General features: G+C 45.7%; 1 protein-coding gene across 1 annotated transcript in view; it reads right to left on the bottom strand.

The window, feature by feature from the left end:
* LOC146196045 (SEC14-like protein 2) overlaps positions 1–13,430 on the bottom strand; it is a 60,620-nt gene extending 47,190 nt beyond the window's left edge. The window contains exon 1 of the mRNA XM_084596323.1: positions 13,119–13,430. Coding sequence (XP_084452449.1) covers positions 13,119–13,172 — 54 coding nt within the window. The 5' untranslated portion in view covers positions 13,173–13,430. The remainder of the gene's footprint in view (positions 1–13,118) is intronic.
* Positions 13,431–13,894: the final 464 nt, after the last annotated feature.

Here is a 13,894-nt window from a genome sequence, read left to right as displayed (position 1 = left end):
CTCATAGAACTTCAACCTGTACATGGGCAGCGACTGGCTGTCATAAAGGTTGATTAGGGCGATCCATGGAATGTTTTTAGTTTATACATAGATAGCCTTGCTCGCATGTCCGTAAGTAATAAACCACGGGCTCTGGGGAAAAAAAAATATGTGTAGCGTAGATTGGAACAGGGTACAGGCGCTGTGTGAGCGGATGAAAAATACCGGCGCCAGGTTGCTTGCGAGCAGTGTGTGTTGCTTACCTGTACATGGCTTAAGTGATTTCACCATTTGGAATTAGCGTGGCATTGGCCATTGGAATCAGTTAAAAAAAAAATATTGGATTCATCTACGGCTGTTATTATCGTAGCTTTTCTCGTTTAACGCACGGGCACATTTTATAACTGAGAGCTTTGAAACACAGGTGCACACGAGAACGCGTTATTGTGCTGCACAAGATCGTCACCTGGAATTCAGGCAACATGGCTCCGCTCTTGTGGCTCGCGGAGCATTAGCAGCTCTGTGCCACCTTCCGCCAAATCGTGCTGCTTTAAACCCACATGATCGGTTACTTTGGGTTTCACTAATAGTTGAAATTAGAAAATTTTAATTGATTCGTTTCGCTCTTAATGAGGTTGATAATTCATCTGTTGCCGCTAACTTACAACTTCACTGAACAACTCACAGCTGAGAAAGTGTTTCAGGAATGAACAAGCGCCTAGAACTCAAGTTCACTCGTAGCTCCCCGTGATCACCGCCGTTTCGGCATTCTTAATGCACTCAAAGTGTATTCGTAATATTATCTCTGATAATTCCTAAAAAGTGAAATGAGCCCTCGACGAAACGATTTTTCCCCTCGACTAGCTCCAAACCTCTCCCCGCAAGCGTCACACGCGCGGAACGGTGTATGAAGTAGGAAACGGTACACACTAACGCGATAGCGTTAGAGGCCCCGCTATACGAGAAATCTGCCGTCGGCTTTGAGAGCGACGAATTACGAGCATGCGTCTTGAAGGCTCGATTTGGCAGTCTGGCATTCTGAAATTCTCGTTGAAATCAAGACGAAGCAATTGGCATGGGCAGGGCACGTAGTGCGAGGAGAGGACAATCGGCCGGCGGTCTCTAAAGGTAGCCAGTTGAATTTCAAGGGAAGTTAAGCGTAGGAGGGGCCGGTAGAAAGCTAGGTGGGCGCATAAGATTAAGAAGTAGTCAAGGGTCAAGTGGATGAAGCTAGCGCAGGACCAGGTTAATTGATGAAGTATGGGAAAGGCCTTCACCCTGCAGTGGGTATAGTCCGGCTGATGATAATAATGATGATGATGACTTGTGTATGGTTATTGAACCCCCTGTGAGCCCTTGGATCCCGAGTCAGACATGCTGCTCTTGTCCACGCAAGTAAATTCGCATGGATTGCTTAAATCCAAGCTGTATCTTGGGTGGTCACTCGCATCACGTGGCAGCTTACGACCGTATTGTAACGCGTATGTGTGAGGCAATTGAGGCACGGATTAAATGACCAGCGATCAAACGCGCAGCGCAAAGTCATCATCATCATCATCATCATCAGCGTAACTATACCCACTGCAGGGCGAATACCTCTCCCATATTTCTCCAATTAACTCAGTTATGTGCTAGCTGCATCCACTTGACCCCTGCGAACTTCTTAACCTCATCCGCCCACCTAACTTTCTGCCGCCCTCTGCTACGCTTTCCTTCCCTTGAAATCCAGTTTGTTACCCTAAGCGACAATCGGTTATCCTCTCTTCGCAGTGCATGTCCTGCCCATGCCTATTCCTTCTTCAGCGCAAAGGGCGGTACGCATACGTGGATATGTGAGAGCAGCCGCCAATAAGGTCCACTATTGCTATCGCGTCGTAACCTTCAAAGGTTCAGCTTAGGTGTCCCCGAAAAATTTAATCAACGGCTCGTAGCTATCGGGAAGCAGAAACCTGAGTATTTTGCAGGAAACCATGTACTAACAGTCCGAAGGTTTTTATTTTCATGTTATTTTATTTTGGATATTTTATTTTTCTCAGCGAGGCTGTTGCAGAAGTAGAGTACAGTGAAAGCAATAGAACACAGAAAACAAATATAAAGCATTGCTAACAGGCTTCTAAAAATTTCTCTAATGTTGCCTGTTAAAAAAAATTGCAAGCTTCGATGGTATCAGACAACAAAAACTGTACATAAAAACGTTAGTGCGCGTGAAAAAGAGGAAAATATTCAGGACGTTGTGGCTCCTTGTAGAGGAAGGTGTGTGTAGCGAAGAAAAGCGAGGAAAATGGACTGAAGTCTGCACCTGAGTTTGATACATTCAAGCTGACGACGTGCGGCGAGTGTACTGAGGCCTAGTTGTGGAAACAAGGCACACGGTGAAACGAATCTCCTGCAAACAAAACGTACCGCCTTCTGCCGTACAGATTCAAGTTTGCTGATGTCACATTATTTATGCAGGTTCCAAACAAAACGAGCGTATTCGAGGTTGAGGCAAATAAGTCTCTTATATGTCAGGAGCTTAGTGTCTTGAGAAGCAGCGCGCAAGTTGCTATGCAAGTATACTATTCTTTTAAGGATCTTATTACAGATGACATCTGTGTTCTGACCAAGGCATGTCGTGTGTTGATACCTGTATTCGTACGTTCTATGTAAGTTGACCGCATTATATTGCCGCGAACCATTAAGTTATTTGTTTTTGTTTTTTTTTCGGCAGCCGCCGGCAAGCGGCCTTATCATTCTGATTCTAGCGTGCGAATCAATTCTATGTTATTTGCTTGTTCATGTTCGTTGCCGCGAGACGCGGCTTTATCATTTCCTTTTTGTGGCAGATGATTCGAGATGTATCTCGAAGTATTCCAGCCACGCGCTTGCATTTCTACAATGTTCCCGATTGTGCTAGTTACTGTCCGCGATTTTATCTAGATGTTTCTACGCCGATTTTAAATTGAGCGCTGACGAGTGAAACTGGCCTTCGTAGATCGGACGACCACTGAGCACGATTGCTTAGTTCTTTATTGGACGCGAGTTAGCCCAATAAAGAGTTAATTCCTGCGAAGAGCGTCTCTTCATTTGTTGCCAACGGCATTGTCACGACCACGTGGCAATATGAGTATGTGAAGAAGGAATTGCACGGATGTCATAAAATTGACATACAGATAGTCTTAGAAAACTTTATGCAACCGGGACAGAAAATTGTGGTACCCCAGATGAAGCACTGAAGATGAGTTGGTAGAGTCGAAATGCACGGTCTGGGAGCGCTGAAAAAGTAAGTCTGATATAAAGTTACCCAGGGAGAAGCGTTTAGTATAGCGAACAGCTTGAGTATTAGTTTTGGGGTGCGGAATTGTATCGATGCATTTTCAAAGTGTATAAAAATAGCATAAACTTGGCCGCCTGTAGGGAGACAACTGCTGAAGTCATGTACGCATTGTGGCTGTCAGCTGCACTATGGTACTGAACTCCTACTAGTCTCAATAATGACTTTTATTACCGCGTCTAACACGTTACAGTCAATTTCAGTGGTGATTACTTCAGACATTGTCCACACGTTCGAGCGTAAGATCAAATGACCCACTCGGAGAACTATTCAAACATCCACGAATGTTAAGAATTCATACCTTCAGCCGCTGTAGTCATAGCTTACGTTTTGCAGTTACCTTGGTTCACAACGACAACTCTTCGGAGTATACGCCTGTCACTGTGTACTTGGACTAAATATTGAATGGCGGTTGGTTTTACGGCAGTTCCACAATTCCCTGTATTCTATAGGAGGTGAAAGACAGTGATGTAATGTGATCTTCTTGTATTAAAAGATGTGAGGAGCACGAGGTGGCAGCAATAAAACTGTAGCTATCGATTAGAATCGCGCCAAAACGTTGCTATAGGGATAAAAAAAAAATATTACATAGGGCGCACAGACAATTTATAGTTAAATATTATGCACTCCCCATAAGAAGCAGATTTGTTAGAAGCAAATAATCATTAAGCAGTAAAATATTGCAAATCCGCTCCTCTTCAAAGATTTTCCCTAAAAATATTGGACAAAGCAGAAAAAAAAAAACTTATCCATGTTAGGCGCAGATGAACGCACGGTTGCGTTAACTGCAATTGCAACGTCATTAGTAAGCACTCACTTTAGCATCATGACGCCCATTAAAATCCAAAAGCGTCAAATGTTTTCGCTCACTTGAAAAAGAAAAAAAGAAGGAAGAAGCTGTTCTATATTTTATATTTTATTTTTTTCAAGAAAGCGCTAACCCGTACACATAACAGAACCGGCCATTTCCTTCCTACGCGCGGCCCTGCCAAGGTTGTTAGACTCCGCTTCAGACTGACTTCGCGGATGGTCGGTGGACGTCGTAACCCGGAACAGCGGACAAGAATGACGCCAGAAGTGCTTTTTGGCTTTTTTGTTTTTGTTTAGAGCCACGTGGATGGCCTCATAGCCGTATTTAACTCCAGTACTCGGCAGTCATAACAAACCACTTTCCTCAACAGAATAGCCACCGCGCGTCCCACACGTTGCGATACACTCTTATGCCGCCGAAGTCCTGCGCCGAATAACAGCCTTGCGAATAAACGGACGTGTCGCTGGTCGAATATAGCAGCCATGTCTCTTCCTTGAAGGCAGGCGTAGATAATACGCTGTCTGTTGGTAGCCGCTTGTCTGAAAACGAGATGTCCTTTAATTGCCTCTCATCTGGATGCAAACTAGAAGGCAGGACGCTATCGTCTGTGGACAATAGTCGCTATACACCCTTCTTTACTGCGGCGAATGACAGAAAGCATGAATCAAGGGATGCGCAGGTTTTGCGTGACGGAGAGGCTCACTTCGATCCAACTTCAACAATCAAGGTCAAGAACGTACTGAACGCTCGCGAAAGACAGCGCTGGGACACACGTACTCAAGTTGAGGGAAACCCAGCGAGAGAAAAATAACAGGTTATTTATCTCACTGTGCACAGCTGAATAAGAGCAGCGGCAGCTGTTCCCAGAACGAATGAGGTAAATTTAGCACCGAGTCAAAATTTTCCGAAGTTAGAACGGAGCACTGCCTGATTAAAATGCAACGTTCATCCTTTCCCTAGAGGGAGGGAGGGGGAAGGAAGGGGGGGGGGGGCTATGGACACTCGGAGTTTTTTTTTTATATATGAGTACAAATATGAAGAACATTGCACTGTTTTATGGTGTTTTCCTAACCAAAGAAAAAGTCGTATTTCGGGATAGGTTGACAGCCCACGTCATCGACCTAGTTCATATCTGGTCGATTTAATCTCCGACCTCGTTGTTTAGCATGCGAAATCGTGGCTAGAGGCACTAATGCGGTAGTTTACAAGCAGACACGATGGGGACTGATACCTACCCTTCAGAGAAATACGCTAGTGTACTGATTTTAGTTTCTAACGAGTTTTCGGCTTGGTGCACGCTCCTTGTTTCTGGCCGCATTGCATTTGAACAGCGAACTTGAACGAAAGTTGCGAGCGTTAAAAACACGATGACGTATGCGCTGCTGACCAAGAAAAAATGCGAGTATTATATAAAAAAAAAAGAGACTAAAAGGGTATCCATGGACACGCCTAGGTGGGTAAATCAAGTTTAGGTATAAACGCTTACCAGAGCCCTTATTAACCTCGTGTCTCCGCAGCCTAGGTACCTATTAACCGGAAACGAAGCCTGCCCCTATTATAGATACGAATTTTGAATCGTATACAGAATGATCGTGTTAGGGTATCACACAGATATATCGGTCTGGACAGCGTCCGCATCCTGCAAGAAAGAGTTGTGCGAGGCCATGTGCAATCAGCAAGGACATGTGAGACTCGTGCCTGCATATGCAGACCGTCTGGTCTTCTGTGTGGCGTTTCCTCTCTCAGATGCGAAGGGAAAGCCAACAACAAGAGGCAGAGTTGCTGCTACGTGGTTTGGTTTGCGGGGTTTGACCTTCCAAAGCGACCCAGGCTATGAGAGACACTGCTACTGCACAAGCGTTTCAACGTCTTGTACACCGACAAAGAATACGGTGAGCCCGCTATAAGACCCCATAATTTTTATAGCACAGAATAAGAAGACCTCGCGCCGTGCTGCATATCGTATACTTCGAATCAAGAAGAAGCTCAAGGGGCCACGAACTAGTTTTTGCAAGGAATAACGGGACAACCACATTTGGGTACAATTGATATGTGTGTGCGTTCATCAGTCGTCTCTGCGCTCGAAGAAGCGCTTCCGATGGCTGACGTCACTAAATACCAGCTGTGAGCCGTCTAGTTAATTTTAGAAATATGGAGCCAACTTTCATCAGAACTTGAGACAATCACTACGTGATAAAAAGCTAGGATAGAAAAGTACAACTGCCTCGCATTTCCTAAAAAGCAAAAGAAGTGACAGGATGTCCGTCGTGCTGTCTGCGTGTAAGAGTCTGAGGAAAACTAAGAAGAAAGCCTGTCGGCGAATGACTGATCATTACACGAGTCAAAAATACGACTTTGAAACTGTTGCGCGTTCTTTTTCACGGGGATTGGCGTCAAGCATTAAGTGCTGCATTCTTTTGTTCTTCCTCTTCCTGAGATATGCTTGTAGACACGCCATGAACTATTGAGTGCCCTTACGGCAACTACTGGATTGCCCGTTCCGCAGCACATTGCATGTTCGTGTGAAAGTTAATAAAGTAATAGTACCTTATTGAAAAAAGTGCGCTACACGAAAGTATCGAATATATAGAGACTTCTGGCATCGTGAATTACAAAGCCATGATGTACGTTTGCTAGCTTGTGGGGAAAAAAAAATAACACCGCGATGGCTGAGTATACTTCGGCTGCTGAACCTAAGGCCTCGTTTTTCATCCCATATGAGGAGGCCGTGGAGGCGCAATGTATAAAATGCATCCATGTTCTGTGCGATATTATCGCGCGTTAAATAACCCGGATGTTCTAAATTATTCCACGGCTCTCCGATACGGTTACACCTTGTAGCCCATATGTCGGCCCCTGGAAGGTAAACCTCACAAACTGCAATTCACAAAAGACACCAAGGCGAACATCCAGACAAGCTGAGAACGAGACTCGCAGTACAGTGTCTTCCTTGTCAGCTTTGCGCGCGCTGGTTGCCATTCTTACGCAGGAACACCAACTCGTGCAGCTGTCTTTGCCGTACTGTGACAATTTGCTTCATAGTTTAATTGCGGAAACATCAGTTGGGCAGTGTTTGAATTTGTCAAAATGATGCAGCTATTATTTATCTTTATTCACTACGCAGTTGAACCGCAAGTGTCAGTTACTGGGACATATTTATCAGGAAGATGAGTCTCCGTGTGGGCAGAAAGGGTATACGCCCTTGGCATGCGCTCAGAAAAAAAGTAGTTCAGATCTTGTTGCCTGCTGATAGAGTTTTTCGCCTTGGCCTAAATAAACCTGGAACTCTTTAAAAAACGGCTCAAGCAACAGTGCTCCAAGCAGAAAAAATTCTGGCTACAAAGACAGCATGAAGTCTTTTTTTTACAGATGCAAGCCCGCAAGACTGCAAGGCTTCAAACAGAAGAGCGGCTGTTGCTGTGCCGCGGTTCCTTGATTATAACTAACTGTCATTTAGGAAATAAATGTTCAGCATCAGAATAATTCTTTTTTTTTGTTTTTTGTTGTTGTTGTTGTTGGGGGGGGGGGGGGGGGGCTATATATACATGGGTGAGTTTACATCGTTTGTTTCTCAACTGCGTCCTTTTTTCTCTCTTTCTACCCTCTATTTTACGCGTTTGCGTCTTTGAAGATAAATCTATCTTATTAAATAATTTTGTGACGCGCTCTTCACGATACATCTGTCTCATCAACTGGAGGGCTGCCTTCTTCCGGTCCTTCTTGTTCGTGTCTTCGAGTGCGCTGAGATAAAATGTTTAACACCAAGTCAGAAATTTTGCTTTCTGGACTGTGCATTCTAGGTTCCCAATAACGCTGTTCACTGCTTTGTATGCCTTCGTTTATTATTTTTTTCATACGAAGGGAGCCACCCAGTTTGAACTTCCTTGTTCACTCAAATTCATTGACCTTTTGTACAAGCGGCCTTTTATAGTACTCCGAGCTCTCCTACGCGCGCTTCCAACCGACCGCGATAAAACGGTGACTGAGCTCGCTTCCTTTATCAATACGGCTGCGTCTATTGTTCATATGGTATCACAAGAACGGCTCTGTGTGAAGTCGAGTGCAGCCTTTACTAAAGAACCATTCGACGCGTCTCTTTCAGATAACACTGAACAAAAATATCCTCGTACGTTTCGCTCTTTCTCAGTGATAAGAAATGGGACAGCGATACTTCAAGTGAATTTTTTTCTTCTTTTTTCTCGAATAGTTGCACGAGGTAAAGGGTCAGTTGTGAAAAAAAAAAAAATTCAGTTTTTTTTTTCATAGCATGACGCGCTATGGCGAAAAAGTTATTAAAAAACAATTCCGAGAGCAGTGTGGAATCTACACTGCAGAAGTGAGAAAGCCTAAGAGTTGTTGGTGCACACGGTGCATCACGTTTGCTCTTATTATCAAATAAATGCACTGTGATTATCATCGCTACTTTCATCATTGTCATTATCACTAATTACACCGTCATTGTCATCGCTACTATCATCCTCGCGGTAGACAAGGAGAATTATGACGTGCGTCTCACGATTCCTTGCGAGGCGCAGTTGGTTACAGGGTTCGTATGGGGATGGGATGGAGGTTTTATTCCCGGTGCAGACAGGATTTTTTTTTTGATGACGTCATTATGACGTAATTTGATTGATAGCCATTGTTTGACTGAACGAACGAACGCCGATAGTATGAGCCATTAAAGACTTTCGCCATAAAAGGAGCACTGTCAACTTGCTGAATCTGGCCTGTATTGCTCAACGCGTCGAGCCGAGAAAGCCGATATTATAACTGGAAACAGAGGTTGTGTAAGGTTAAAAATAGCAAAGATAGCGTCCGTGTGCTGAAACCAAGCAAAAGAACAAAAATGCATTTTCTTCGACGCGCGAAACTGCGTTTCTAGACCGAAACGCTTTCCCCTTTCAGCCAGCGATCGCGGAGTCTGTAACAACCTCAATGTTAGGGTCAATATCCCGAGGTTTAATCTAGCGGAAGAAAAATAAATGTTACTCTTTCAACTCGATATTCTTCAGGGAAGAGCGCGCCTCTTACTATTATTTCTCAATTCGCTATGAACCGATATATTGTTACAGAACAGATAGATGATGAAGACGAGGAACTCGTGGTCGGAGGACGAAGAAGAAGCGGGTGTGAGTTGCGGTGCCGCCTGGCTCATGAGTGCCGTTGCTTTCCTTTAGTAACTTTGTGTTACGTGGTGACGTCTAGAGTGTTACTTTTTTGTGTGGAGGTACTGGGTGTGTCGGAATATGTCGGACAATACGTCGAAATTATCCATGGTACAGGCTCTTCCAAAACACGTCTTCTTTTAAACTAATACACCGACTATAGTTACTCGCGCGACTGGTGCGAGCATGGCCGGAATGGTAGCCCGAAACTTCCACCCCGCTTTTCAACGCTCCGAGAAGCAGGCCTTTCAATAACTGCGTATACACGATGAAAGTGTCTATTCGTCGGTCGCTGTGAACAAGCAGAACATACAGAGACGTAGGCGCATAGTACGGGTTCATTACCTATGTGTCTATCAGCTTATTAAAAACCCGAGTTTTCTTTTCCTTCAGAAGGCAGTGACGAAACCCTTACGTCGACACTTACGCCAGAATAACCCTTCGAGCGCTGCGCACTTGGGATCTTTGTCTTGCACGTTCGCACTGCGCCGATCGATGTGTATACGCTTGAGCTTACAGGCGACGACGATAGGCGCCGCGTATAGGCGTGGGGCTCAGAAGAGACGAAAGCAGGAATATAAGAGAGCCATTTTCCGTGTAAGCATTGCGGGAAGGTTGATTCTTACGCGGTCCCACTCGCTTGACATGCAACTCTGGAGATAAAGAAATGCCCGTCCGACTGCCTTAATTCTCTACCAACGCATCGCGTATTTGTACGGCCAGGCGCATTCACGGAAAGCGCGAAATGCGCAGCTCATTTACAGCGCCCTGGATATTTAACTGTCGGAATAAAGGCCACATTGGTTACCTTCCTCGTGAAGACCACTTGACGGGGCATCACTAGCTGCTCACTCAGCGCAGTCAAGTAAGAGATGCAGGAAGGTAGAAGGCTCCAAGTGCAGCAGCACTCGAAGTCCAGCTATCATTGAGAAAACACTCTCTTCGGAAGCGAGGCCTCTGTTGGAGTGGCCATAGCTGCAGAGGAAGAAAGCTCGTATGCTTGAAACTGACTGGTGCGGAGGGTGTAGCATGGACGGTAGCTGTGACTGCAAAGATAAACGTTTATTGACGTGCAGTCGGCGATATACAATTAACTGAAAAAGAAATACATGCTTCTTGTGTGTGTGTGTGTGTGTGTGTGTGTGTGTGTGTGTGTGTGTGTGTGTGTGTGTGTGTGTGTGTGTGTGTGTGTGTGTGTGTGTGTGTGTGTGTGTGTGTGTGTGTGTTTACACAGCTTTCTCCTGAACGCACAATCATTTTGTTATTACTGTTGTTCGACGCAAAAACAAATTTCGTTCCCGAGGAGGGCGAAGTATTGTGCTAAACATCTCCCGGGACGTGTGCGAGCTAACAGCTCAACGGCCTTCACGAGCGGGAGACGCCGTGTCATACTACTGTTGATGCGCGTATAATGAACTAAATATACTGGGATAGTTTGCTCTCTGACGCCGAGGAAGCATGGCCGATGCTATAGAGTGCTGGTTCAATCGTCTGCGATCACTTTAGGCGGGGATGTCTCGTAACTACCGTTCTCGAAACCTTACCGTACTCCAGATAAATCTTTTTTTTTTCTTTTGAGACAGCGATCGAGCCCTCTGCTTCACTTCTGGACATATTCATCGCTCTCGCAGTGTATAGACTATGGTAATCCAGGCCTGGCATGAATTCGAAGCCGGATATGCAATGAGCAGCATAAGGGGAACACATAACGAGAATTCGACAAGCGGTTACTTCATGATATGGAGCTGCGAAGAGAATTTCTTTCTATAAAGGTTTTCCTCCAAGTTAATAAAAGTGATCTTAAGGCAAAACTGGATTACACTACAGGCTCAATATGATTCAAATTGGTTCCTTTAATCCGTTTCTTTAACAATAAGCAAGAGTGTGCAAGACGTAGACGTGACGCACAGGTACCAACGACGACCACTAACACTGCAGGTATCTTTAGGACCCGCACCATCCATCGGGTACATGCCACGCAGTGACGTTCTCCGCGCACCGAGTTAGAATTGGGCATAGGCTGGTCGGGAACACCGATAAAAACAGCATTTAAAAATAAGATAGAAGTTTTCAGCTTGGTTCCTGTCCGCCATCTCTCGAATGCCGCGTTTTTTTTTTTCCTGCTTTCTTCCACGTTCTCATATATTCTACGGCACCACGAAATGCGCGGAAATGACGCCGGCCATCATCGGCACAGCGTACGTAAACAACACTTCTCAGCGACAGCTTCTGCTCTCCTCTTGCGGAGATATGCTTGTGGAAAACATGAGCTTGTCGTTGAGTGTGTTGCGACGCGTATCGGTACAATTGCACCAAGAAGTTGTCGCTTGCTTACTGCGCGCGCAGAGCTCATTGCCACATGCCAACCGTATTCCGTAACCATTGCGAAATCCCGGTCTTGCAATTCTCTAGTGTAGCGGGGAGTGAAACGCGTACTACTTTCTCAAATGTGCTTCACACTAAAGACGCAGGTTAGAAAGATTTAACATGGGGCCTAAGATGGAACGTGAAGACTGCATGTCAGTCGCGCGTGCACTAAATATTTTTTTTTTCCCATATATTTATGGATAAAAACCTATTGGCTACGAAAGGCGCTGCAAATTTCAGCCTCGTTTTAATGCCAATGAGCCATTTTCTGACGTCCCGCCCATGGGCCACGTTGTGATCAAGTGACGAGACAGAGCGGTACTGGTGTATTAGCTGGAGAGGGTGCTACGCACTTTCTGCGCCTATATGTGGACGCTGAACGTCGCGAAACCAGCCAATGTTGCTCACGTATTTAGGGATAAACAATGGACGCTAACGCGCGATAATGAGGCAGTCCCACGCGCAACAAAAATACGTTTGCTGAACGTATACTTAGAAAACGGAAGTTCTCGATACAGCGCTGCATCGGTTATACCGTGACAAACGACTACGCCTCTTTTATTTCCCGGAAATGTGCATGAGTATAACCTACACAGCTTATTTCATTACTTCTTAAATGCGTATAACATCGCCGATCTGCCTTGTAATCGTGTATATATAAACAGCCGCAGTGAAATTGGGTCCCGAAAGGGCTTCGATAACGTCACGAATGACGAGTGCGACGGTAAGAAGTTTTGTGAGACGTGTTCATGCTCGTAATATTCTGAACATCCTCAAATTGAGACAGCTATGTTCCATCTCCTGTTGAGGCTGCTGATATTCGGATTACTCTGCTCACCTCAATACCGAAAGAGCTAATTAGGCCTCTAGGTCTGCCGAGGCAAGCTCTACACCGATAACCCTCAGCTGCAGTATTGAGTCGTCTGCACTATAACGGGAAACAACACAGCGATTAGAGAGACGCGAAGCTGTAGGAAAGGCTACAGTATCCTTTTCGTTTATGGGCTAGCGGGCTCGTTGAACCTGCAGCGAGGAGAAATGGCGCAAACAATGCTTTTCGCACGTTACTGACACCGGCGTAATGGGAGAAGTCATGCTGCATAACGCTGTACGCGGTCAGCCAGTTCACGACAAAAACAAAGTGACTCAGTCTAGCCACATAATGCAACTTTTTTCTCGCACTTGAGCGCAAACGTGACGAGTCGCTTCCGATATTTTTAAAGCCCCCTAAGTTGTTATTTCTTATTAATCAAGTCTTACATTGTATATGAATGTTCCGGATCACCCTCGCCAAGCGCGGATAATTAATACGGTTAGCTAGTCATGAAAGTGTACTTCATTGTTCATTCGAGACACAGGCGATCATCGCTAGCCCAAAGACAGAACTGGCAGCAGCTAGTGTCCCTCGCATCTAGACGTTTCAAAGCACATTCGCTCGCCCAAACCGAACTACGAAAGAAGAAAAAATGAAATAGCTGCTTACGTTCTTGAGCGTTGCTTCCTGCGTCGGGCTCAAGTCGCCGAGATGACCGCTCATTTTGTCTATCGGAATATTCTGTTCTGCAGAGTCGGCTATGCAACGCTTGTCCGTTCGTACACAAAAGTTTCACCTTCCTCGAATCACTCACACGGTGCGAGGGAGCAAAGTAGTGTCTACGAAACAGTCGCGCACAAAAAGACCAGTATAGCGGTCGCCCAAAGCCGACGGCAAAGCGGATTCCAACGTGGGCCTCAACAAAAAAATAAATGAACTTCCAGGAGCGCCGTTCCCGTCGGCGTCTCTCAGTGCGCAGGAGTGAATGCTCCCGCGCTCAGCGTTCGTCTGCTTGTCGGGCAAGCGGGACCCGGCGGGGCGAGTTTTGGTTTTTGTTTGCTCCAGTGTGGCCAGCAGCGTGGCCCCGCTTCCGCTGCCCTTGACGGTAAGAGCGCTCCCCGCAGCAGATTCTGCCTTTGTGCAACTGCTTGTGTTGCCAGCTGCATTGCGCAAACCGCGGCCGCGAGCTTCGAGGGAAGCGTTTGTAGTCCAGATAAATGGAGCCACTTGCTCGCTCGTTCCGAACTATGCTTTCTTGTGATCTGTGCTTGGTGCGGCTGTATTTCGCGACAAATTTCCCCCCTTTCGTCATTTAATGGGCTGTAGGAGTGGCGGTACGAAGAGTCGTTCAGAAAATCATCTCAATTTGTTTTGTTTTCTGAGAGATCGGTGCTTTCAGTTTATCGGATTTTGTTACCGATAGGCCCTGCGCTCAGTAAACAACG

This window comes from Amblyomma maculatum, chromosome 3, assembly GCF_055883805.1.
Source record: "Amblyomma maculatum isolate TAMU_Amacu chromosome 3, ASM5588380v1, whole genome shotgun sequence".
In the NCBI taxonomy this organism is placed as follows: Eukaryota; Metazoa; Arthropoda; class Arachnida; order Ixodida; family Ixodidae; genus Amblyomma; species Amblyomma maculatum.
The sequence above is the reverse complement of the archived record's forward strand: the minus strand, read 5'-3'. Positions and strand labels throughout refer to the sequence as shown.